Genomic DNA, 27,949 nt, shown 5'->3' on the forward strand with positions numbered 1-27,949 from the left:
TATATTGCTAAGGGGGAAACCCAATTCCGCCAAAAGTACCCCTCCCCGCCCCCCGTAAATGGGGGTAACGGGGGGTAACTTTGAAATGTCAAATGGGAACATGGGTCGAGTAATACCTCGTTCGAAAGGTCTTGGAAAATTAAGTAACGCTGTACCAAAAGATGTTCCATATTGTGCACCGGTTTCAAAATGGCCGCCATAATATTGTTCGGAAACTCCAGTACCCGTAGTGTGAAAACCATGGAAGGTAAATGAATGGAACAAAATTGAAATACGTAAATATCATAGGGCATATCGAACGGTGTGGTCCCTGTGATCCTAGTGGCCTCCCTAAAGGGGTCTTGGGGGCTAACTTCAAAATTTCAAATAGTAACATGAGTCGAGTGGTACCTCGTTCGATAAATCTTGCAAAATCTAACATATTGCAGGAGAAAACGATTGATGTGAAATGGCAGTGTTCTCAAAAGGCCGCCGAGACATAGTATCCGTGTCAGAGAAAAGGTTTAGTACCCGTAGTATGAAAGCGATTGGAGATAAATCAACAAAAGAAAAACTGGAGTAGCTAACTGACGTAAGGCACATCGAGAGGTGTTGTCGGGGTGACTCCAAGGGCCAACTGAAAGGTATCCGGGGCCAACTTGAAAATTTGAAATAGCAGCTTGAAGCGAGTAACATCACGTTACATAGACAAATTAATATCAAACAGCTTCTGTAAGAAAATTTTCGACATGAGACGCCGTTTTCAAAATTATCGCAAAGACATGGTGACTGTGTCTAAGAAAACGTCTAGTGCCCATAGTATGAATACGGTTAGACATAAATGAAAATAACGAAAATTAAGTAGGAAAACCACGGAGGCGTTCCAAGGCTCGAGAATAATACAACAGAGATAAAAATATTAGAGTAAAATTGCCATAATGTATAGAGAGAAATCCAAGTCCTGCAAAATAATCTCTCCCTGCGCTCGGTATGTGAGTGGGGTGGAAAGTAAAGTGAAAGTTCAAACGAGAACTCTACTTTAATTCGTAAATTAAGGCTAACCTTACAAATAGGTATGGTGTGGTTGAAACATTTGTTTGTAAGGATGACGCTGTAGTGACTAAAAGAAGAGAAACTTTTATGCAATGCGTGCTGGTTATTCAGAAAGCATTTCGGGGATATACGTACACATCGTTTAGTCCCTCATGCTCACAATATGACATGAATGCTAATAGTTAATCAAAATGCAACTGTGGCCATCCGCGTTAACTTAGTGCACCAATTCTCTATGCATGAAGTCTGCCTTCCAAACAGCATTGGGTAGGTCAAGCGTACGCCTGAACCGTTGTCCGGTCGGACATTGAAATTTTGAAGTTAGTCCACAAGATCCCTTCAGGGAGGCCACTGGGAGCACAGGGATTACATCATTCGATATGTTCTATGATATTTACGTATTTCAATTTTTTTTCCATTCATTTACGTTCCATGGTTTTCATACTACGGGTACTGGAGTTTCCGAACCATATCATGGCGGCCATTTTGAAACTGGTGCACAATATGAAACATCTTTTGGTACAGCGTTACTTAGTTTTCCAAGACCTTTCGAACGAGGTATTACTCGACCCATGTTCCCATTTGACATTTCAAAGTTACCCCCCGTTACCCCTATTTACGGGGGGCGGGGAGGGGTACTTTTGGCGGAATTGGGTTTCCCCCTTAGCAATATATAATGTGTATTTCAAAAATTTCTTCTATGTTTTATCATTTTTCAGATATTTCCGTGGATTAATTAAAATGGCCCACCCTGTATATATATATATATATATATATATACATATTACTTTGAAAACACCATATTGAAATAAAACTACATAATTATTTTAATTACTCTACTGCATTCAAGCCAAAAATAAACTTTCGATTTGATAAATATGAAAAAAAAATTCAATATGGCGGAGCTAATTGACTTCTTAATACACTTTTTTCTGTACGTTTTGATATTTTTTTGTCACCTTTGTTACGATGAGTTCTTAATACTGATCCCAATACTGCGTGATTTCATGGATTGTATCTCATCTATTTACTAACTAACAAGTTTAAAGAAAATACACAGACAAATATATACACAATATCACAGTATACAAACAACTTTTATTGCACAATATACACATTTTTTTTAATACTGACAATGGACAAATACAAAACTTCTTCTGGTAGGAGGAGGAAGCAGGTATTCACGTGAAGCATAGAACTACAAGAATAGGTTGGAAATTGTTATTACATAATTCCTATATAAAATATATGATCAAATAAAAGTTTTTTTTTTTTTTTTTTTTTTTTTTTTTTTTTTTTTTTTTTTTTTTTACTGTTAGAATTTTAGTTTCCTTAATTGTGTACAATTGTCCCAGAGAGTGTGCATTCACCCAGTTTTCGTTGTTAATTCTACGAATTTCAAATTGTTTAGCTCCCACTTAATACAAACAAAAGTTTCGGACGGAGTTTACCTTGGACATATTTCTACGGGTTTGTTTACTTAGTTTATGTAAATTCATAAAGCAATTTTACAGTACTACAACGAACAGATAAGCAACTAACAACTATAAAATAAACTAAAGCAAGCAACTATAAAATATATAAATTTCTCCCAGCAAAATCACACTAAATTAAAATGATTAATTTCAAGATGCAGAGTATACAAGTTGAGTATTCAAACATGAGTAAGTATAGAATATTTCTGGATTATTTATGTAAAAAAAGTAAATAAAAAATAAAAAATAGGAATACATACTCTGGTTACAAAAATCCTGTACTTATATTCGGCTCATGAATAACATTTTAGGGTACTCAATACAATATCATAAGTTCAAGTAGTGACAAACTTCATCTGCATTTTGTATAAAGAAATAAACAAACAAACAAAAACAAAATCTCTCTATGATTAAAACACTCTGTAAAGCACCAAATCTCAACACAACTTGATTTACACAACGCTTGACTAATAATGAATTAAACTAGATACCTACATATAGACTCTCTGCATTAAAATAACACAATATTTAAATTATAGTAAATACACATATTCACTTGCACAACACAAAAGTTTAAAACTCATCGTAGACAACTACAGAATTTATCTGGAGGAGGAGAGGCAAGCACCCATGCTAAAACATAATACTACATCAACAGTTCACATATTCTGACTACAAAAGTTCTATATTTTACTTTTGAGCACCATTTTGAAAATGCCCAATATAATACTGTAAACGTAACTAGTAACTAAAAACAAATGTTACATCTTCATCAAAATAAGTATTGATCATACTGGTAATCAAAATGTATAAGTATAAAATTCTGATTTAAAAAAAAAAAAAAAAAAAAAACGTTTGATTACCAGTTATAAACAAATCCTCTGTGTTCTTATTCCTTTGGCTTCTCAATTTATTCATTTACTGATGTTTCATAATAATCTGTGGTAATACGATCTGGTCCCCTAAAAATAAATTAAATTTGATTAATTGGTAATTAAGCGTACGAAAAACATTATAATATATATATATATATATATATATATATATATATATATATATATCAAAACTAACATGTACAATGTTCTCTTTTTAATGAATTTTTAGCTAATATTTCCAGTACGTTCCACGGGTACTCTTCTTCAGAGCTAAAGCTTAAGAATATCCTGTATGTTGTTATTTACAAGTTTATTTGGCCAAAAATTCATTAAAACGGAACATTATAATACAGGTTAGTTTTTGATATATAAATTTGATTAGTTTATTGAATATATAAACATTTATTGTAGAATATTACTGTTAAGTAGTAATAGTTCGTTACTGAATTCTCTATGTCCATGTGTGTGTGTGTGTCTATTATTTGAGAATTTTAATTTGGGGCCCTTCATTCGATAGAGCATAAAAAACTGTCTCAAAGGAGTGATGGAATTTTTCGCATCATTCTTACCGTTCCAAAGATATTAACCAAAAATGTTCTAATTTCGAAAGATTTAAGGAGCCATATCTCGAGAACCGTAAGTCATAGGGAGATGATATTGGTGTTGATCAATACCTAAGAGGATGATGAACATTTTGGTACCAAATAGTAACCGGTGGCCACCGATATCAATATCTAAGAGAATGGTGAACATTTTGGTAGCAAATAGTAACCGGTGACCACTGATTATATCTGCATTTTCAGTACATATACGGTGATAAAAAGTGACAGCTCAATATAGCTAATTCAATAGATCCCCTAATATGCAAGTTCCAAATATGTAAGTGTATTATGTAATGAATTTAATCAAATAAATTTAATATACAATTTCATATAAATTTGAAAAAGAAGTAATTCTTTTTAAGTTCGTTCTGGCAATGCTCTTCGAGCATTCTCAATTTTTTTTTTTTTTTTTTAATTTAAAGTCTGAACTACAAAGAAAAAGGACAATCTCAGCAAATCTAACAAAAATAAAATTAACCCTTGTCCGGGCAAGATATTTTTGTAACGTAGATGGGCAACTGGGGCCTTACCAACTCTATTAGCCTTAGCAACTCGATATGTTCATGACTAACTTCGACTAACGATAGAAGAATTCAGAATTTTATGTCATCGAAATATTTATGGTTATTGAGAAATTCGAAAAAATATACTGGGCCTGGGAGGTCCCGCTTGCCCGGATAAGGGTTAAATTTCTGCATTAATTAAAATGATAACACTATGTAAAAGAGATAATAATAATAATAATAATAATAATAATAATAATAATAATAATAATAATAATAATAATAATAATAATAATAATAATAATAATAATAATAAAGCGAGCTAACAAAAAAGAAAGAAACAAAAAGGACAAGATAAGCAAATTCGGAGAACATTGACAAAAGTAAAACGAACGAAATTAGGAATCAGGTTAGTATAAGTAACAACTTCTCCAAAAAGTGACTGAGACATTAAGAAGTTTTAAATCTAATATTATTATTTAGAGAAGCTCTGTACTTCTTCCTTTTTCAAATTGATATAATGTCTGCATATGGGATACAATCCCCAGTAAGTAACAGAACATGTACGACACTTATCTAAGTAACAGAACATGTACAACACTTATCTAAGTAACACAACATGTACGACACTTATCTAAGTAACACAACACGTACGACATTCTTATAAGTAACAGAACATGTACGACACTCATCTAAGTAACAGAACATGTTCGACACTTATCTAACAAAGGGTCACGCAGTGGCTCCGCTGAGATCCGAACGAGACAATTGTGTTTGCATTTGATATGTTATAACTAGATGAATTCCCAAGTTATACGTGCCACCGAGCGGAATATCGTGAGTTACAACATATTTTGTAATGTAAGAACTACAAAAAAATTTACCTGGCATAATAGTTTGAACCGGGTCATTTGTTCGAAAACGGTTGTGTAAGTGGAAAACTCGGCCAACACGTATCCCATCATTTTCAACGACAAACATTTTTGGGGTAAAAACTTTGTCCCAGGGTCCCCCGCAGGGTCCCAGACGGGGTCCAACTCAAAATTTTCAAATGGCAAGGGGGGTTAAGTCTCACATCATTTGAAAGCTGTTGTAAAATGAAAGAAAATGCAGCAAGTCTCGACTCTCTACAACAACCCTGTGCAAAATGGCGATGTGTCAAAGTGTAAACGAAAACTTAATTGAAAAGTCCATGGTCACCCCTATAAATCGGAAACGGTAAGACAAATGTGAAAACAGGAAAGGATGTGTGGCATTATTTTCAAAGTACAACGATTAAAGTGAAAACGTCTTGTCCCAGGGTCCCCACATGGTTCCAGATGGGGTCCAACTAAAAAGTTTCAAATGGCAAGAGAGGTAGGACATCGTTTGAAAACTGTTGTTAAGTGAAAGAAGACGGAGCGCATCTCGACTTTCTACGACAACTCTGTCCAAAATTGCGGTGGGTCAAAATGTAAACAAAAGCTTAATTGAAAATATATTGCCACCTTGAATCCAAGAGGGCCGCTTCAAACCTATATCGAAAGGATTAGCGTACCAAACTGCTGAAGCTACGAAAACAAATTTGGCATTAATGTTGATTAGTAAGTGACTAAAATATGCAAAATGTTCAAGAACGCCACATCCTGAGTTCAAAATGCCGCACTATGTATCGAACGCATATCCAGCTCACATCACTGGTGTTGGAGAAGCAAACGTTTATGGTTAATAGTAGATATCCACAAAATATCAAAGAGTATAATCTGTAATCCAATGTGGCTGCCAGCGTGAAAAGTGAATTTGTATATAAATATGTTATTTCTTGGAATAATGTGACCAAACCAACAAAGTTTGGTGCAGCTCGATGTACTGAAATGACTTACACATGTTTGGTACTACTCGCCAATATTGCAAATGATTTTTTGTATATGTAGTATTGCTTGAAGTATTGCGATCAAACCAACGAATGACATACAAATGTAACCATCACGAATATGTTACAATAGAGCCCCCGACCTACTGGTGCGCCAAGTTCTTTCTGTATGAACTACGTATGACAAAATTAGAAAAATACCCGAAGGTATTCAACTTTTGTTTAGCAGTATGAGTAGGAAATCAGAGTTGTGTGTTCATCGCATATTCGTTATACTCAAGTAAATAATGTCCAGAGAACCGTGACGAACGTACATTAAGAACAAAATATATATGTGTTGTTACCTAATGAAATAATAGTTGAAGTGAATCGAAATTCAATTGTTTTTTAGTCTTCCTATTATTTCTAAATACATAATAGATAAAAATAGAGATTTAGATTTCTACTATGAATGACATAGGTTTTAAGCGGCCATCTTGGATTCAAGGTGGCCATAGTTTTTCAATTAAGCTTTTGTTTACATTTTGACCAGCCGCGATTTTGCACAGGGTTGTCGTAGAAAGTCAAGACTTGATCCATCTACTTTCATTTAACAAGATCTTGCAAACGATGAGCTTCTTAACCTCTCTTGCCATTTAAAACTTTTTAGTTGGACCCCACCTGTGACCCTGTTGGCATCCTGGGACAAGACGCTTTAACTCAAATTGTTGTACTTTGAAAATAATGCCACACTCCCTTTCCTATTTTCATATTTGTCTCACCGTTTCCGATTTATAGGGATAACCATGGACTTTTCAATTAAGTTTTTGTTTACATTTTGACCAGCCGCCATTTTGCACAGGGTTGTCGTAGAGAGACGAGACTTGCTGCATTTTCTTTCATTTTACAACAGCTTTCAAATGATGTGCCACTTAACCCCCCTTGCCATTTGAAAATTTTGAGTTGGACCCCGTCTGGGACCCTGCGGAGGACCTTGGGACAAAGTTTTTACCCCAAAAATGTTTGTCGTTGAAAATGATGGGATACGTATTATCCGAGTTTTCCATTTACCCAACTGTTTCCGAACAAATGACTCAGTTCAAACTATTCTGCCAGCTTTGTAGCTTTTATATTACAAAATATGTTGTAACTCACGACATTCCGCCCGGTGGCACGTATAACTTTGGGATTCGTCTAATTATAACATATCAAATGCAAACACTATTGTCTCGTTCGGATCTCAGCGGCGCCACTGCGTGACCCTTCCTTGTAAGTAACAGAACATATACGACACTCATCTAAATAACAGAACATGTGCACAACACTTATTCAAAGATGAAAGTCTTCTGCCAATTTGGAGAAAGGTGTAAGGACAATATTTCTTGAAAAGCTTACCGTCATTAGAATGAGTGGCTGATGTCAGAGTTCAATGAGGGCAATAATTATTCAACAAGATAATTTTCCACCTTAATATCATAAAGACATGTGACAATGTGACAATCGAAATTTGTATGGTGATGATCATCAGGGACCCTGAATTAACCCTCGATAAGTTTATGAAGGTTGCTGTTGATATGATCCCACTTTCTCCTAATGTCCAGGATCTTCGCAACTATTCAACATTGCTGTGTCTCCTATCAAACGTGGTATGTTGACACGTGACTCAAACGAAACAGATTATCACATTGATGTGTGCTACATAACTAAATGAAATTGATCAATTGCGAAATATATATATATAACAGAAATTTGGTGGTTGTACTATATTTTTGTGTAATAAAGTATGGTATCTATTGTGCAGTGTATGAGTTCTGTTTTTATTAAAACTATTTACAGACTTTGAGTAATCCGAAATAAAGAACAGCTACCGGACTCGCAAAGAAGACACATACCAAGGCAAAGAAAGAAAAAAGGTTAACAAAACGAGAATACAATGAGTCTGTGACACTGATGGCAACGCCGTATGCAGGTCGACATCACTGTAGAGTGCTGATTGTATAGCACTTGTAGAGAATGTAGCTTAAGGTGTCCCTTATTTAGGGTAATTTCGTGTTGCGACACGCACACCCGCTAAATGTATTCTATGTGAACGTAAACACGCATTAGTGAAACAGAAACTCCAACGAGAACTTGGCGACAACTCGATGACAGCTCCCCCGTGCCAACTTGACGACAAAGTCATGAAATGACGTAACATATTTATTTATTTATTTATTTCAGAAAACAACAGGCGGATGGCTAATTACAGTTTCCCATCGTGATAATATACTTGAAAATACACATATGATATCATAATAATACGATACCAAAATACTTTAAAATACATCTAACATAATATACACCTTATTTATTTAAAATAAAATTTTGTCTATAACTAAAAATGTCTATCTCTGGGTGCCCTTCTGACATCTTATTATACAATAAACACATTTTTCTGACAGGCGATACATCCAATGCACTAGTTCTTTGCGCTGAGAGATGGAATATGTTATTATGGGGTCTGGTTACTCTATGTGGGACGTGAAGTTTGATTTCTGATAATAAATATTCTGAATCTACTATACTATGAATTGTTAGGTGTATGAAAGATAAAATGAAATGAGCTCTCCTGCTTTCAAGTGATTGTAACGAATATTTGCTTAGAAGATCTTCATACTTCCCAAATTTCGGATATATCCCTGTTTCTTTATATGTTAAAAGCGCACAAGTTTATTTTGAATATTATTGATTTTGTTTATATATTTCCTACTATCAGAACCCCATATTATCGCTGCATATTCTACCTTAGATCTTACACAGGCAATGTATAGTGTTTTGAGAACATTAGTGTTAGAAAAATCAGTTCCTAATCTCATCACAAAGCCAAAGTTCCTAAAGGCTTCACCAACTACTCTATTGACATGAATATCGAATGATAGGTTTGACTGCAGAGTGACTCCAAGATCAGTTGTATACTCCACTCTCTCAATTGGTGTTTGATTAATAGTTTACACATTGCGCACATAGTTCATTTTCTTGGTGTATGATACTACTTTACATTTTTTAAATATTTAACAGCAATTTGTTTAATTCACACCATTGGGAAATAGAGTTTATGTCGTTTTGCAAAGAAGTAGCGTCTAATTCCGTGCAGATACTATGATAGATTTTTAAATCGTCAGCAAACAATAGTTTGTGGGAGGATGTTATTAGAAGTGGTAAATCATTAACAAATAATATAAATAATAGAGGTCCTAAGTTCGATCCCTGAGGCACACCAGAGTCGACGACATATTTATCAGTTAAAACATTCTTGTATCGAACGCGATGTTTGCGTTGGCCAAGATAGGACGCTATAAATCGTTGAAGGTTTGTGTAAAATTGAATGTCAGAAGATTGCTTTGAAGTATATTATGATTAACTACGTCGAACGCCTTAGAGAAATCTGTATAAATTACATCTACCTGTTCCTTTTTATGAATTTGGTTAGCTATAAAATGTGTGAATTCTGAGAGATTAGGTACAGTTGACCTCTTTGGCATGAAACCATGTTGAAAGGGAGATATTGCTGACTGTACATGTGAGTAAATTTTTTCGTATATAATAAATCCAAACACTTTTTTACACAAAATAATTCATAGTATAGTAGATTCAGAATATTTATTATCAGAAATCAAACTGCACGTCCCACATACAGCAACAGACTTCATAATAACATATTCCATCTCTCAGCGCAAAGGACTAATGCATTCGATGTATCGCCTGTCAGAAAAATGTGTTTATTCTATAATAAGATGGGGCTGATATCAGTGTTACCGGTCGATAATTTTTTATTTGGTCAGTAGGACAACCTCTTTTGAGAATGGGACAGACGTCACCAATCTTCCATTTCATAGGAAACGTAGAAGAAGCTATTGACTTGTTAAAAATAACTTGTAGGGGATGTTTCAGTATTTCTGAGCAGCCTTTAATGATATATGGTGGTATTTTGTCCTGTCCACAAGATGACCGTGGTTTAAGTTTTTAATAGCATTCTCCTCATCTTCGATTTCTATATGTTAATGTTTAATTTATCCAGGATTTCCAAATTATTGTGTTGTTCCATAGGAATAAGATTGTAGCTCGATTTATTGTGTGACACTTGAAAATTTGCCATAAATTCATTTGCAATAGCAGCATCGTCACCCAAAGTTTGATCATCATAATGAAACAAATTACTTCCCGAATTACTCTTTTTATTCTTAATATACGTCCAGAAAGTCTTAGGATTATTTATAATATTGGCGTCACAGTTGTTTAAATATATATTGTATGCATTAGAAATTTCTTTTTTTTTTTTAGAATGAGCCCTCAATTCTTTAAATTTATTGTAGTGATAAAGTGCGTCCCGAGAACCCTGCTTCTATTTCTTATGGTAATATGATTTGCTAGTAATATGTCACTTGAAAACCAAGTGGGATAATTGGATTTAGCTTTTTTTTTCTCGGGATGAACGGTCAAAAATAGAATAGAGTATATTATAGAAAGTATCTACAGAGTCGTCCACGGTCAAACTATCTGTGATAGTTTCCCAATTTGTTAGTGATATTTCGCGGTACAGTTTATCAAAGTCAGCTTTTTTTTTTTTAAATATATATATATAATCTCTTACTTCGCTTTTGTTTGTACACTTAGCATTTCTAGAATTAATATATTTATATTCAATTAGGAGGGCTGGGTGATAAGCATCCTCCGGTAAAAGGGAAGGGTGTTCGTGTATGACCTCTATGCTGGTAAGGTTCGAGAGTATTAAGTCAAGCGTTTTGACATATGAGTTTTTAATATTATTGAGAGTTCGTAAAACGGAGAAACCGAAAGAGACAGAGAAACGAAACTTTTCACGAAGCAACTAGAGAAAGGAAGACACCTGCCCGTGTATTGATAAACATCACCGGATGAACAACTTTTCGAGAAATAACGTGAAACATGTATTAAATGCAAACGCTGTGGCGCACACACGGAGTGAGGTACTAACGTTTTGTACACCTTAAATTAAATATTGACAAGAACTGTTTACGCTGACTCCAAGTCTAGAAGGGTCCGTTGAACAGTGTTGCCATGAACAGAAGAGAAAAGTTGAATTTGGAAAAAGTACAGTAATTCGGAAAAGGTCAATAGTGCAGTATGGTTTAAAACCTATAATGCAAGGCGGTAGAGCATGAGCAGCAGAACCGTGGTTATGTGAGATTGATAAGTCATGTACTGATTTATCTTGTTAAAGCTGAGAAGTAACGTTTGTAAAAGGTGGAAACACTGCACAGTGGGTTGGAATCCTAACAACCTGACCAAAATATGAAAACAGCGTAATTTTCATGGGTTTATGTACTTGTCGGTTTTTGGAAGTTGCTGATAGCGATGATGACATCAAAAGTGACTTATTGATCTTAGATAACCACTGTACTGCTCCTCATGCCTTGCATTATAGGTTTTAAACCATACTGCACTAGTGCCCTTTTCCGAGTGATTGTATCTTTTCCAAACTCAACTTTTCTGTTCTGTTCATGGCACCACTGTTCAAAGGACCCTTCTAGACTTGGAGTCAGCGTAAACAGTTCTTGTCAATATTTAATTTAAAGTGTATAAAACGTTAGTACCTCGCTCCCTGTGTGCTTAACGGCGTTTGCATTTAACACATGTTTCACACGTTATTTCTTAAAAAGTTTGCAACACTGATTTGCGTTTAAAATCTCTTTTGTCTTTATTTTCATTGTTGCTTCCAATGATAATATCCAATTTAGGTTATTCAATTTACAAAAACACAACTTTCTTTTGGGTTGGCCACACTGTTCATCCGGTGATGTTCGTCAATACACGAGCAGATCTCGTCCTTTCTCTAGTTGCTTCGTGCAAAGTTTCGTTTCTCTGTCTCTTTTAGTTTTAAGTCGGGACGGGTTAACGTTCTCGTAGGGAGCTGCTATTTCACTCATGCGTGTTTACGGTCACATAGAATACATTTAGCGGAGGTTCGTATCTTAACACGAAATTACCCTAAATAAGGGACACCCTAGTGTAGCTAGATCAAACAGAACATTGCGTAGACTGAAGAATGGGTTCTCTCCAAGCAGATAACAGCTGAGGAGTAGTTAGAAACCAGTTCGTTCAATTCTGGAATGTAAATAACTTCCTTAACCCTTTAAGGCTCCATTCAAGTACCGTTATATCGAGAGCGATAAACGTTTAAGGCAAACTTTCCCTCCGGTGATAATGACCGATCATTAACCAGCTCGTCTTACAATATGACAGATTTCAGAGAAATGTCAGATGCTTGCTATCTGAGGAAAACTAATTTTCCCTACTAAAGAAGAAGGTAATTCAGTAGACATATACTAACTAAGTTTCATGCTACCAACATAAGGGGAACAGAGACGAGACGGTGTTCGTCTAAGGCTATACTAGCGAGCAGCTGGGGTTCTAAGGTTCTGTCAACGTCAATGGTCTAGGTAGCCATGGATATCCGTGACGTAGCTACGACACAAGTAATTGGAATTGGAAGCAGATTAGAAACATTTCCGTTTATATTACGTTCGGCATCGGCAATAGAGAGCTTTGCAACCATCAGTTTCCAGATATGTTTCGTTCGTCGAAAGACTGAATTTTATAACTGAGCCAAGTATAATGATCATTCTTGTAGTTAACACAGCACTGTTGGTTGATGTGCATGGTTTTACACCAAGAATCTCCTGGCCGCAATTAGCACAAACAGTAGCCGTCGAGATATATATATGTATAAGTCCTGGTAGGGCCGAATTTCTGTCATTTAAAGCACTAGGGATATCGAATTTGTCGTTTAAAGCAGCAGGGATATCGAAGTTTTGTCATTTCATGCAGTAGGGACCCGAATTTCTGTCATTTCAAGCAGTAGAAACATCAAATTTCTGTCATTTCAAGCAGTAGGAATATAGCATTTCTGTCATTTAAAGTAGTAGGGACATCAAATTTCTGTAATTTAAAGCAGTAGGGACATCAAATTTTTGTCATTTAAAGTATTAGGGACATCAAATTTCTGTTATTTAAAGCAGTAGAGACATCGAATTTCTGTCATTTAAGGCAGTAGAGATATCGAATTTCTATCATTTAAAGCAGAAAGGACATGGGGATGTACCGTATGTCGATAATAACCATCCCTAACAAATTATGCAAGAGTAGGCAGATTAAATGTAAGAATTAGTGATTGTGTTGGAATTGGTCCGTGCTACTTCAATATGTTGTTCAAATAACTCTGTTTTTTCTGTGTCGCATTTAAGAGACCCCAACGCGCAATTTTCCCTCGATTAATATTCAGTGAACGATAGGATTAGTAAAAACGAAAAAAAAAAGAAAAAAGAAAGAAACAGAAGACAACTGGGAGAACTAAACCATTCAATTTTGTAAGATCTTAATATTGTTTAATATTTAGATTTAAATATCTTCTTTGTGGCTACAACAGTGTACGTATTCCCTTAAATTTCCATTGTCCTGTCACTATTAAATATTTGCTCTTTACTCAAGAAAATATGCGGATAGGATAGAGTGTTCCAAAAGTCCAGTCTCATAGGAAACATTGAAACGTTCACTTTTAGAGCACATACAATTGACTAAGTAGGATATAGCTATACTAAAACCCAAAAGATGGAACAGTGCATTGACGATTCATCATTAAAGAAATGGAGATTTTATTTCCAAGAAAATAGAACTCACTCGTATTTTGGTTTAACTATATTCTAATTAAAATAATAATTGAAGCTTTCTTGGCAGCGAATATTATAGAGATGTTCTCGGGATATCAGCCAGGTGAAGTCCGACGATGGAGCCGACGTTTCAAGACTGACATCGTTCTCGTCTTCAGGGCGATTATACTAAGACCAGTTCGTGTGTACAATATATAGGAAAGGTAAGGGGAGGGCTTAAAAATCCGTGTCTCTGATTGGATGGTCTATAGCTTGACGTTGATTGGTCACATTCATATATGCTTTCTTTATGACTGGTGTCCATGTTTGGCTGAGTTAAAAGCCTGTACCCCTGTTGATATTGTTGGGTTCTTATAGTATGGCAAGAGATTCCGGATAAAGCAGCTTGATGTATCTCTCATGCTCCTTGCATCGATGTTCTATTGTCCGTCCTGTTTGTCCTATGTAAATTTCCCGCATTCGCAGGGAATGCAGTATACACTTGGTGTTTTAAGACCCAAATCGTCTTTAACTGGACGGAGTAGGTTTCTGATATTTGATGGTGGTCTCTGTATGGTTTTGATGTTGCGTCTCTTCATGATCCCTGCAATTTTCTTCAGTTAGTTTCCCAGTGTAGGGCAGGACTGCGATGTTGACTGTGGTGACCTTTTACTGGAAAAAGTCTTTTTTGGACCAATCGAATTTCATCTTCCTTGTATTCATTCTGCAGTAAGGTCTTCTTGAGATGTTGAAAGTTCACTGGAGAAGCTTTCTTGGTCCGAGATGGCTTTTGCTCTGAGCACAAGCGTGTTGATGACTGTATTGCGCTGTGATTTATGGTGAAAGCTGTTTTATTAAGATAAAGGTCAGTGTGGGTAGGTTTTCTGTAAACACTGTGGCCCAGACTTCCATCAGGTTTTCGACGAATGAGGATGTCTAGAGATGGTATGCAGCCTTCTGTTTCTATTTCCATGGTGAACGTGATATTGCTGTGTTGATTGTAGAGATTCAAGGAATGATTGCTGTGCATTTGTCCCACGAGGCCAGATGACAAAGGTATCATAACATATCTATAGAAACACTATGGCTTTAATAGTGCTGATTCACATGCTTTCTGCTCGAAGCTTTCCATGAAAAAGTTTGCCACTGCTGGTGAGAGAGATGACCCCATGGCAACGTCATCCGTTTGTTTATAGTACTGTCCGTCGAAGATGAAATATGTGCAAGTTAATATGTTCTTGAATAAATCAACAAATCCCGGCGGGAAGTGCTAACTAAGTAAATGTAATTTGTCTTGTACTGGAACTCTGATGAACAGAGAGACCACATCAAAACTGACTAGAATATCTTCTGGAGAAATGCGTATGGTCTTCAATATTTCCACGAATTCATATGAGTTCTTGTCGTGGTGTTCACACTATCCTACTAGCGGTTGAAGAAGAGATGTGAGGTACTTAGCAAGACGCACGCAAGAAAAATACGCCACATAATAGCCAACCACCGAGACTGAATGGACTGCCAAAAGTACACAAGATTGACATTCCAATGAGACCTATTGCCAGTGCGATTGAAAGCCCAACTTACCGTCTTGCTAAAGCCGATTGAAAGCCCAACCTACTCCTTCCAGTTAAAGACGATTAGGGTCTTAAAACACCAAGTGTATACTGCATTCCCTGCAAATGCGGGAAAACTTACATAGGACAAACAGGACGAACAATAGAACATCGATGCAAGGAGCATGAGAGATACATCAAGCTGTTTTATCCGGAGAAATCAGCCCTGGCGGAACACAGTATAACGGAAGGACATAGAATTTTATTTTCAGACACTAAAATTATTTCAGAGCTAAAACTACTTGCCATACTACAAGAACCCAACAATATCAACAGGGATACAGGCTTTTAACTCAGTCAGACATGGACACCAGTCATAAAGAAAGCATATATGAATACGACCAATCAGCGTCGAGCTATAGACCATCCAATCAGAGACACGGATTCTTAAGCCCTCCCCTTACCTCTCCTATATATTGTACACACAAACTGGTCTCACAAGTAAACCTTACGTTTCGGTGAACCGAGTTGCTGACTGAGACACATATGAGCAAGTAGTACTAAATGTGGGCAGTATTTCAGTGAAGTTGTAGGTGCGAAGCTCCAGGGGTTTAGGAGATACAGCTACCAGAACATCATATGGAAGTACAGAATAGTCTTCATACAGTTGGAGGTAAAAGCCCTGTAAGACCTCTTGTAACGACAAAAGGTGAATAACAAACATATGGGTACATATTAGGACTAGGGGAAAGTCATATAGTAAGGGTATACCTGACGGCGGTCATCTTGAAATCCGCCATTTTGAATTAAGGTTAAGTTTTTAAAATAGGAATAGGGTCATGCGATACATGATTTAAGGCGCAAATTTAATCAGAAGAACAATAGTGACGTTAATTTTGATTTACGCGCAACTGGTAAAAAGTTACAGGGGAATTAAATATTGTTGCAGCATATGTATTAGTCCTTTACCCTACTTTGTAAATTTTGTGTTAATGATAATAATTAAATAAAAAGCAGGTGGATAAATATTATTCCTATGGTAAGAGTTGCCTTGATGGCGGCCATGTTCATATCCGCCATTTTGAATCAGACAAAAGTTTTAAACAAAACGCATAACATTGACATCTTATTAATAGCAAATTTTACCATAAATCCAACGGTATAACCATTTTCGCTTTATCATTAACCAGCATTTGTTACGCCACTATTGTATTTCTGATTAACTTCTAGCCCGAAGTCATCTATTGCATTACCCTATTCCCATTTAATTTTGTGCTGGTTAATGATAAAGCAGAAATGGTTATACCGGTGGATTTATGGTAAAATTTGCTATTAATAAGGTGTCAATGTTATGCGTTTTGTTTAAAACTTTTGTCTGATTCAAAATGGCGGATTTGAACATGGCCGCCATTAAGGCAACTCTTACCATAGACCTAATATTTATCCACCTGCTTTTTATTTAATTATTATCATTAACACAAAATTTACAAGGTGAGGTAAAGGACTAATACATATGCTGCAACAATATTTAATTTCCCTGTAACTTTTTACCAATTGCGTGTAAATCAAAATTAACGACACCATTGTTCTTCTGATTAAATTTGCGCCTTAAATCATGTATCACATGACCCTATTCCTATTTTAAAAACTTAACCTTAATTCAAAATGGCGGATTTCAAGATGGCCGCCGTCAGGTATACCCTTACTATATGACTTCCCCCTAGTCCTAATATGTACCCGTATATTTGTTATTCACCTTTTGTCGTTACAAGAGGTCTTACAGGGCTTTTACCTCCAACTGTATGAAGACTATTCTGTACTTCCATATGATGTTCTGGTAGCTGTATCTCCTAAACCCCTGGAGCTTCGCACCTACAACTTCACTGAAATACTGCCCACATTTAGTACTACTTGCTCATATGTGTCTCAGTCAGCAACTCGGTTCACCCAAACGTAAGGTTTACTTGTCAGTATAATCGCCCTGAAGACGAGAACGATGTCAGTCTTGAAACGTCGGCTCCATCGTCGGACTTCACCTGGATGATATCGCGAGAAGGTCTCTATTATATTGTAGTTGTTGAATTAGATGTATTCCAAATTAGCAATATTTCAATAGTCCTTATGGGATCAGACTCTTGGGACATCCTGTATGTAGGATAAGATTTCTCCTACAAACTTTTGGAATGTTTATTTTTGCTTCTTTATTCCAGGATAGAAGAAATCTTATTTGTATAGGTGTACTTACATGCTTGGAAAGCCTGCGAAATCCCAATTGCTTTACCAGATCCTTCGCCTCTTGCTCCTACGACGTGCTTCCCTTCTTTGTTTTGCGCAACATTCTTCACAAACTGTATCGTTAGACTTCTCTGCTATAAATGTTTCACCACAGATGGTGCAGTTAACCTCTAGGAAAGCAGGAGGTTGATCATAGGCGTTGTGAACGCTTTTCAAATGCACAGTTAAAGCATTGCGAGTAGGATATTCGTTCGGACAGAAAATGCACGGATAGAGAAAATCACTTCCCCAACAGAACTCCTCAGTGGCTATGTATTGCTGATCACTATTGATTATATTTGGGAATGCTGTTTCGCTGGTAGAGGCTGTGGGTGAGGAAGCATTTACTGCAGGTGGTACTTCTGTCGTCACGGAGAAAATGTCGCTCTCACAAACTTCCTCATGATCATAAACCTGTATAATTGGAGACATCCTGAAATAAAAGTAGAGATGATTGTAAAATGGACACAGGCAACTAAACAGAAATAATTGAAAATATAAAAATCATATTTTCTTTTAAAAACATAATTTAAAAACCTACTAACATGTAAAAAGTAAACTAACTAACTAACTCCATGGCCTATGGAACTTAGAGGTTCAATGCTACGTTCACAAAAAAAATTTCCATTGATTTCTGTCCTTAGCAAACTGGATCCAGTTTCTACTTTGTATTCCTATTTCTGTGAGATCTATCTTAATATTATCCTCCCATCTCCAGTTAAAACTTTGAAAACGTTCCTACTTTCGTCCATTCTGGCTACATGACCTGCCCACCTGAGCTTCCTAGACTTGATGACCCTAACAATGTTCGGTAAACGGTACAAATTATGCAGTTCCTCGTTATGAAGTTTCCGCCATTCCGTATTCCCGTTCTTCTTGGGTCCGAATATTCGTCTCAGGATTTCATTCTCAAATATTTTCAGCCTGCGTTCTTCCCTCAGAGTACGCAGTCATGTTTTGCAGCCATACAGCACGATAGATATGATTATTGTTTTATATAATTATTTTAAGCTTCGAATTTGTCGACAGAATTCGCGACGACAAAATATTTTGAACTGAATAATAACATGGATTCCCTGCTTTCAGTTGACATTTAATTTCTTTGTGGATACGATTTTGGTCTGTTACTATTGATCCTAGAAATTTGAATGTATCGACTTTGCCGAAAGTATTATTTGATATTTTGACGCATCCATAATTTGAAGTATAATACGATCCTGGTGAACTTCTGTATTTACTTCTAAACCTATGTCCCTGCAAGCGTTTAATAAGACCTCTGCATTTCTTTCTATTATTCTCCTATCATCCTCTATTAAATTTACATCAGCATACGCCATAACCTGGTGAATATCATTCAGCTCTATACCCTGGTTGCTATCTTCGATTTTCCTTATAGCGTACTCGAGGACACAGTTGAATAATAATGGAGACAACTCATGTTCTTGTTTTAGGCCATTCTCGACGTGAAAGCTAGGAGTGGACAGGGATTTTCATACTCGGACTTTACTTTGGGGTTCATTTAAACACATGCCATTTCCGGTATTTCAAATTTAGTAAGAATGTCATACAATGTTTCCCTTCTAACCGCAAGCCTTTCTAAAATCAATAAATAATGGATGTACCACGGTATTTTATTCCCATTTCTTTTCGAGTATTTGTCGAATGTTGTGTAATGGTAATGATGGTAATCTAATCTGATTGATAGTTAATCAATTTTGCCTAAATCCACACTGATAATTTTCAATAGTTTCACCTGTATATAGGATCAATCTTGCTAATATAATGTCTGAGAGGATTTTATAGGATGTTGACAGAAGAGAAATGCCTCAATGATTATTATCAGTTTTGTTTTCTTTCTTGTGAATTAGAATGATGATTGATTCTTTCCACTCTTGTGACAATTCCTCCTTGTTCCAGATAAGGAGAGTAAGTTTGTATATCTTGCTACACAATTTTTCTCCTCCAGCTAAAATTAACTCAGCCGGAATTTCGTCTACACCCGGAGATTTCTGCTTCTTTAATTTCTTTATAGTGATTTCCCTTTTCTGTTAGGTTAGGCTCTGGTAAATACGGTTCTGCTGTTCGCATTTCCCTTTCTCCAGGTTTTTGGCTACGTATTAAGCAAATTCCAAAGGAATCTTTCCATCTATACAAGACGCTATCTGTATCAATAAGAATTGTTCTGCCAACTTTTTCTTTAATATATGCATGCAAGATTCATAATCTTTCTTAAATTTGTTGATACCCTTATACACGTCCGGAATGTTTTTGGTTTTACTATTTTTTCAAGTTCATTAATTGTAGCTTTTAAAAAATCTCATTCCTTTGTCTTCAAAGTTTTGTAAGTTTCTCAACTGATGTCAACGAAATTTTGTATCGTTCGGGTTTTGTAGCCAACGCAGTTTTGTCTGTGTTCTTTTCTTTGCTAGTTTAGTGTATTCCTGTTCAAACATGGTTGTTCCTATGTATTTCTGCGTGCCCCAATTTCTCTTTTGCTGAAATTTTAATTCTATCCCTAATTTCAAACCAAGGATCCTCAACACTAGTGCACTCCGAACCTTCTAAAATTGAGAATCTATTCGATACTTCAATCTGGTATTCCCACCTCTCCTGGCTCTTCTCTATTTTTTTTTTAAATGAAACCTCTTTGTCTTTAGACATTGAATATTTCCTTTATTCAACGATAATCTCTCTCTCTCTTATTATCGCTGCTACCAGATAGTGATTAGTGTCACAGTCAGCTCCTTTGATCGACCAAATATCAATTATGCTAGACATTCTTCTTCTATCTAATAAAACGTGATCAATTTGATTATGTTTTTTCATCTGGTGAGGTTTTCCCATCGCCTGAGTCGTTTTAAAGAAAATCGTCCGAAAAACACCCTCAAGAATTAACTACCCCTCGGATGTTTTTCAGGACAAGTAAGTTATGCCATATTGTCAGGTTATTAATGAAATATTTATTTTTACAGGTAAAAAAATTAACAAAATCGTCTGAGTTGTTTTAGAGAAAATCGACCAAAAAATTATCCCCAAGAATCAATAACCCTCGTATATTTTTTTATGTAAAATTAGTCATGCCATACTGTCAGTTATTAATGAAATATTTATTTATGAAATATGAGCAAAATCGTCTGAATTGTTTTTGAGAAAATCTTCCCAAAAAGAAGTTCATCCATTATTCAGTCCAATATTTATTGACAATTAATTGCGTTTATTTTTAGGGAAGGTGTGGATTATACACCTTGACGGCCCTTGTACGGCTCATGTCAACAAGGTTCCTTAGTAATTATTTTTTTACTTACCGTTAGGGGGCCCCCACATACAGTGGGGCCCGGGGCGGAAGCACTGCTCGCCCCGCCCTTACGCCGCCACTGAAATCAAATTTTGTTTTCCACACTTTTCAATGTAATAGAAGAGAAGAAGTGTTGCCAGACGTGTTTAAATTGTAAAACATATATTGAATGAAGATTGTATTAAACATAAAATTGTCTAAAATAAAAATTGTTATAAGTTTTATGTAAGTAGTAATGAAAAACTGACCTATGAGAGCAAAGCTCCCTTATACTTACTAGGGCGTCGTCTTATTCCTCCAGAATGAGACAGATATTGTAAGTTTGACGGTGTTAAATATGCACACCATCTTTTAGCTAATTCATTTAATTATGTGAGGGATTATTTTTCTGTTTTCCTTGAAATAAAACGAAATACTACTGGTAATAATGTTATTTTTATTAATTTCTTCTTTCCCTTTCCTTTTCAAAATAAATTTGCATCATATGCAGATGTAATATTTATTTAAATCAATGCTGTTCAATTTTTTTTCTCGCGTACCCTTAGACACAGTTCGCCATCCAATTGTGTACCCCTGAAGCTGTTTAAAAGGAATTAAATCGAAATGAACTTATTAAACTTAATACACATATTCTGTTGATTAAAAAGGGAGACAAATAGAGACACAACAAAAGGACAATCAGTGTGCCAATCAAAAGACTATTTACAGGTGGATAAAGTGCACATTCGAAAAAAAAAAAAAAATAACATGGGAAATTTAAAAACGTATGGGAGACATCTAGTTCTATTGAAGGGATTTTCCCCTCATCCTGTCTGATCATTCACACACTGACGACAATGTTAAAAATTCTAAAATTAAAAGTAACGTTAGAATTTACTACATGTGTTTTTTTCAACTATGATCATTCAATAAATATTAGAAATATGCTTATTTGAGGATTATGTACCCTCAGACATATCTTCACGTACCCATAGAGGTACGTGTACTCCCGATTGAATGGCAATGATTTAAATTAAATTTGATCTGTATAAATTATGTGTAGATATTTTCCTATCATTTTTCCTATCATTTATCCTATCTTTAACGGTTTCCATGAGTCTTGACGCTTAATCGTGGGACGTTAATTTCTAAAAAGAAATAAATATATGTTATGGTGTACAGGTCTTTGGTTGCCGAGTAATGGACCAGCAAAATTGGGCTTTGAACTTAGTCAAATTGTTTGCCACCTCATTGAAAAAAAATTATAATAATAAAAGAGGAGAGAGAGAGAAAGATTCAACACAATCGATTAAATTCGTCCGATATTGGCTGAACTTAGCATCGTGTGAGACGTATGAACTAAACGGGTTATCAAAATTAGGGTTTGGATTTGGCCAGATTTTCGCTAAAATAAGTAAATAAATATACTCTATGTGTTATTCTTTTAAGAACGCGGGCGCGCGCGCGTGTGTGTGTGTGTGATCTGTCATCAGTTTTTCACAGAGAAACGACTCACTTCAAGCCATCACACAGATAGATAATAAAAAAAAAAAAAAAAATCTATTAGTGTACAAAAGCGTCTACTTTTTTTTTTAATTCTTGACTCGAAGTGGAAGTTAGGAGATGTCACATGCTTTGAACGTTCAAAGTATAGAGCAGGGTTTCTCAACCTGGGGATCGCGAATTTAAGCGGAAGAGATAATAAATATAATTAGAATCTAATACCGGAAAATATTTTAAAATATTTTGAATGTTGTTCTGATAGGCATGTTTTTTTTTTTTATTATTTTTATACATACTGTTAAAACAGCAAAAAATAGGTCTACTAAACATTTTCAACAGGTGCAGAGTTGTATGGCAAGATAGCCCCCCCACTTTAGAAAATTGAAACAATGTTTAGGTCATTCGTTTGTACTACGTTTGTACCGTTTGTACCGAAAATATTTTCGTTTGTACCATTTTCCTTATAGGGTTACTTGAAAAGTCGACTGGGGGGCTATCTTGGCGCCAAGATAGCCCCCCCGTATCACAGCACAAAAAATTGGAATACACCATTCGAAAGTAAATCGTTTGTACCGTTTGTACCGAAAAAAGTTTTGTTTGTATCCTGATAGTTTTCGAGAAACAGGGGATGACATTCGGGGGAGCTATCTTGGCGCCAAGATAGCCCCCCCGTATCACAGCACAAAAATTTGAAATTCACCATTCGAAAGCAAATCGTTTGTACCGTTTGTACCGAAAAAAGTTTTGTTTGTACCCTGATAGTTTTCGAGAAACTGGGGATGATATGTTGGGGCGGGAGGCTATCTTGGCGCCAAGATAGCCCCCCAGGTATCACAGCACAAAAAATTGAAATGCACTATTCGAAAGCTAATCGCTTGTACCGTTTGTACCGAAAAAAGTTTTCTTTGTACCCTGATAGTTTTCGAGAAGCAGGGGATGAAATTTGAGGGCTATCTTGTACGCAAGATAGGCCCCCTAATGTGTACTTTTTCCATGTCCATTAATAAGTATTATATGTTTATCCATGTCAATTGATGTGTTTAGAATTCTGGTTGTGCATATCAAAATAAAAAAAAAATGAGTTTTTCAGTAATAACTCAACGTTAGAATTGAATCCGCGAGTGGAGAAACAGTGTGAGTCCAAATTAAACCATTTTGAAGTAAAGGCAAAAATAACACTAAAGATATAGAACTACAAGTTGTAATGAAGAGCAGTGCAATTTACAAGCCCTTGCACGTTATAACAGAATGCTATAATGTTGACTGTACATTTGTGGCATTAACAAAAGAAAGTTATTTTTTCAAATATCTCAAAATGCGTTTTGTGAACTAGTAGTGGTTTTCCACTCACCGATTCAATTAAATTTTCTCTACTTCTGCCCTTTTCCGTAAATACGTATTATTCACCAATGGCCTATTTGCTTTCGTCTATTGTCTATGAAAGCGGCAAACTTCTCGAGCCGTTAATGTGACAGATGTAAACAGTTAATTTCTTCAGTTGGTGTAAAGCTAAATCGTGGAAGGACGCAGTTTAGGTGAGCAAACATTTCATCTTTTAGTTTTCTTTGTTTAAGATTATTTCTGTAAATCCAGTTTCTTTCTGAATTTGTACACACTTTGTTATTCTTTTTACGGTATTTATTTACGGAAAAGGGCACAAATAGAGAAAATTTAATTGAATCGTTGAGCGGAAAAACAGTACTAGTCCACAAAACGCATTTTGAGATATTTGAAGAAAGAACTTTCGTTTGTTAATGCCACAAATGCACAGTCGACATTATAGCAATCTGCTATAACGTGTGAGGTCTTCCAAATTGTAATGCTCTTCATTACAACGTGTAGTTCTACATCTTTAGTGTTATGTTCGCCTTTAACTCAAAATGGCTTATATTGAACTCACACTGTTTTCCCACTCGCCGATTCAATTTTAACGTTGCGTTATTCCCAGAAAGTCCTTCTTTTTATTTGGATATGTACAACAAGAGTTCTAAATACACATAAATTCACATGAATAGGCACATAATACTTATTAATGGGCATGGAAAAAGTACATATTAGGGGGCCTATCTTGTACAAGATTGCCTCCAAAATGCTATCCAGTCTTTCTTGAAAACTATCAGGGTACAAATAAAACTTTTTTTCGGTACAAACGGTACAAACGATTTGCTTTTGAGTGGTGTATTTCAAATTTTTGTGCTGTGATACGGGGCGGGGGCTATTGGCGCCAAGATAGCCCCCAAAAATGTCATCCCCTGTTTCTCGAAAACTATCAGGGTACAAACAAAACTTTTTTCGGTACAAACGGTACAAACGATTTGCTTTCGAATGGTGTATTTCAAATTTTTGTGCTGTGATACGGGGGGGCTATCTTGGCGCCAAGATAGCCCCCCCAAATGTCATCCCCTGTTTCTCGAAAACTATCATGGTACAAACAAAACTTTTTTCGGTACAAACGGTACAAACGATTTACTTTCGAATGGTGTATTCCAATTTTTTGTGCTGTGATACGGGGGGCTATCTTGGCGCCAAGATAGCCCCCCGCCCAAAATATCATCCCCTGTTTCTCGAAAACTATCAGGGTACAAACAAAACTTTTTTCGGTACAAACGGTACAAACGATTTGCTTTCGAATGGTGTATTTCAAATTTTTGTGCTGTGATACGGGGAAGCTATCTTGGCGCCAAGATAGCCCCCGCCTAAAATATCATCCCATGTTTCTCGAAAACTATCAGGGTACAAACAAAACTTTTTTCGGTACAAACGGTACAAACGATTTGCTTTCGAATGGTGTATTCCAATTTTTTGTGCTGTGATACGGGGGGCTATCTTGGCGCCAAGATAGCCCCCCGCCCAAAATATCATCCCCTGTTTCTCGAAAACTATCAGGATACAAACAAAACTTTTTTCGGTACAAACGGTACAAACGATTTGCTTTCGAATGGTGTATTTCAAATTTTTGTGCTGTGATACGGGGGGGGGGGGCTATCTTGGCGCCAAGATAGCCCCCGCCTAAAATATCATCCCATGTTTCTCGAAAACTATCAGGGTACAAACAAAACTTTTTTCGGTACAAACGGTACAAACGATTTGCTTTCGAATGGTGTATTCAAATTTTTTGTGCTGTGATACGGGGGGCTATCTTGGCGCCAAGATAGCCCCCCCAAATGTCATCCCCTGTTTCTCGAAAACTATCAGGGTACAAACAAAACTTTTTTCGGTACAAACGGTACAAACGATTTACTTTCGAATGGTGTATTCCAATTTTTTGTGCTGTCATACGGGGGGCTATCTTGGCGCCAAGATAGCCCCCCGCCCAAAATATCATACCCTGTTTCTCGAAAACTATCATGGTACAAACTAAACTTTTTTCGGTACAAACGGTACAAACGATTTGCTTTCGAATGGTGTATTCCAATCTTTTGTGCTGTGATACGGGGGGGCTATCTTGGCGCCAAGATAGCCCCCCCGAATGTCATCCCCTGTTTCTCGAAAACTATCATGGTACAAACAAAACTTTTTTCGGTACAAACGGTACAAACGATTTGCTTTCGAATGGTGTATTCCAATTTTTTGTGCTGTGATACGGGGGGGCTATCTTGGCGCCAAGATAGCCCCCCAAATATCATCCCCTGTTTCTCGAAAACTGTTATGGTACAAACAAAACTTTTTTCGGTACAAACGGTACAAACGATTTGCTTTCGAATGGTGTATTCCAATTTTTTGTGCTGTGATACGGGGGGGCTATCTTGGCGCCAAGATAGCCCCCCCAAATGTCATCCCCTGTTTCTCGAAAACTATCAGGGTACAAACAAAACTTTTTTCGGTACAAACGGTACAAACGATTTGCTTTCGAATGGTGTATTCCAATTTTTTGTGCTGTGATACGGGGGGGCTATCTTGGCGCCAAGATAGCCCCCCCGAATGTCATCCCCTGTTTCTCGAAAACTATCAGGATACAAACAAAACTTTTTTCGGTACAAACGGTACAAACGATTTGCTTTCGAATGGTGTATTCCAATTTTTTGTGCTGTGATACGGGGGGGCTATCTTGGCGCCAAGATAGCCCCCCCAAATATCATCCCCTGTTTCTCGAAAACTGTTATGGTACAAACAAAACTTTTTTCGGTACAAACGGTACAAACGATTTGCTTTCGAATGGTGTATTCCAATTTTTTGTGCTGTGATACGGGGGGGCTATCTTGGCGCCAAGATAGCCCCCCCAAATGTCATCCCCTGTTTCTCGAAAACTATCAGGGTACAAACAAAACTTTTTTCGGTACAAACGGTACAAACGATTTGCTTTCGAATGGTGTATTCCAATTTTTTGTGCTGTGATACGGGGGGGCTATCTTGGCGCCAAGATAGCCCCCCCGAATGTCATCCCCTGTTTCTCGAAAACTATCAGGATACAAACAAAACTTTTTTCGGTACAAACGGTACAAACGATTTACTTTCGAATGGTGTATTCCAATTTTTTGTGCTGTGATACGGGGGGCTATCTTGGCGCCAAGATAGCCCCCCCCAGTTGACCTCTCAAGTAACCCTATAAGGAAAATGGTACAAACGAAAATATTTTCGGTACAAACGGTACAAACGTAGTACAAACGAATGACCTAGTCATTGTTTCAATTTTCTAAAGTGGGGGGGCTATCTTGCCATACGTGTTTAAAAATCAATTTAAATGTAAGAGGTACGATATAAAACTAATGAGAACTGCATATTGAAATACCAGGAAAATACAAATGCAACAAAAACTGCATATTGAAATACTATTAAAATTGAAAGCGAATGAGATAATTAAGCATGTGATATTTCACTAGTGGGGCGATGTCCGGTTCAATCTTCGTGACGCATATTTTAAAGTCATTTAAAATACGCAATAACTTTTTAAACAACAGTCCAGGTTTTCTTTTAACCAAAATTAGAAACCATTTTATTTTTCTTTTAAATCATATGACCCAAAATTAAGTGAGTTATGAAGTTTTAAAATCTTCAAACCACCTCCATTTTGTCACGGATCGGATTCGATATTTGTAATATGAATGAACTGGCCAAATTTGGTTTTAATCTATTCTCTTTTAGAGAAGTTACTATATCCACTATATAGAAGAAATGGATTCTACTATTATAGGAATAGATGGATATCGTGAGATCTCCGTAATACATATATTAAAAAATACAACACAATCTCTTTACAAACTAGAAGCTATAAGGGAGTCACTGGCAAGAGGATGTGATAAAATGGGGGTCGTGATAGGAATTAGATTGAGTACCACTGGTATAGAGTATCCTAGAAGGCCTTCAAGTTAGACAACCCACACTTCTTTATTGTGTTGGAAACTGCAAACTGTTTAGTCAGTGTA

The 27,949-nt window shown here is 36.3% G+C and overlaps 1 protein-coding gene across 3 annotated transcripts in view; it reads right to left on the reverse strand.

Moving 5' to 3' along the window:
• Positions 1-2,327: 2,327 nt before the first annotated feature.
• LOC145684924 (uncharacterized) overlaps positions 2,328-27,949 on the reverse strand; it is a 204,000-nt gene continuing 178,378 nt past the window's right edge. For all 3 annotated transcript variants that reach the window (XM_081757278.1, XM_081757277.1, XM_081757276.1), the window contains exons 4-5: positions 17,781-18,242; positions 2,328-3,469 (exon numbers count right to left, since the gene is read on the reverse strand). In XM_081757278.1, the coding sequence (XP_081613404.1) occupies positions 17,813-18,242 (430 nt within the window). In that variant the 3' untranslated portion in view covers positions 2,328-3,469; positions 17,781-17,812. The remainder of the gene's footprint in view (positions 3,470-17,780; positions 18,243-27,949) is intronic.

This window comes from Thermobia domestica, chromosome 5 (assembly GCF_964235325.1).
Source record: "Thermobia domestica chromosome 5, izTheDome1.hap1.1, whole genome shotgun sequence".
NCBI classification, from domain to species: domain Eukaryota; kingdom Metazoa; phylum Arthropoda; class Insecta; order Zygentoma; family Lepismatidae; genus Thermobia; species Thermobia domestica.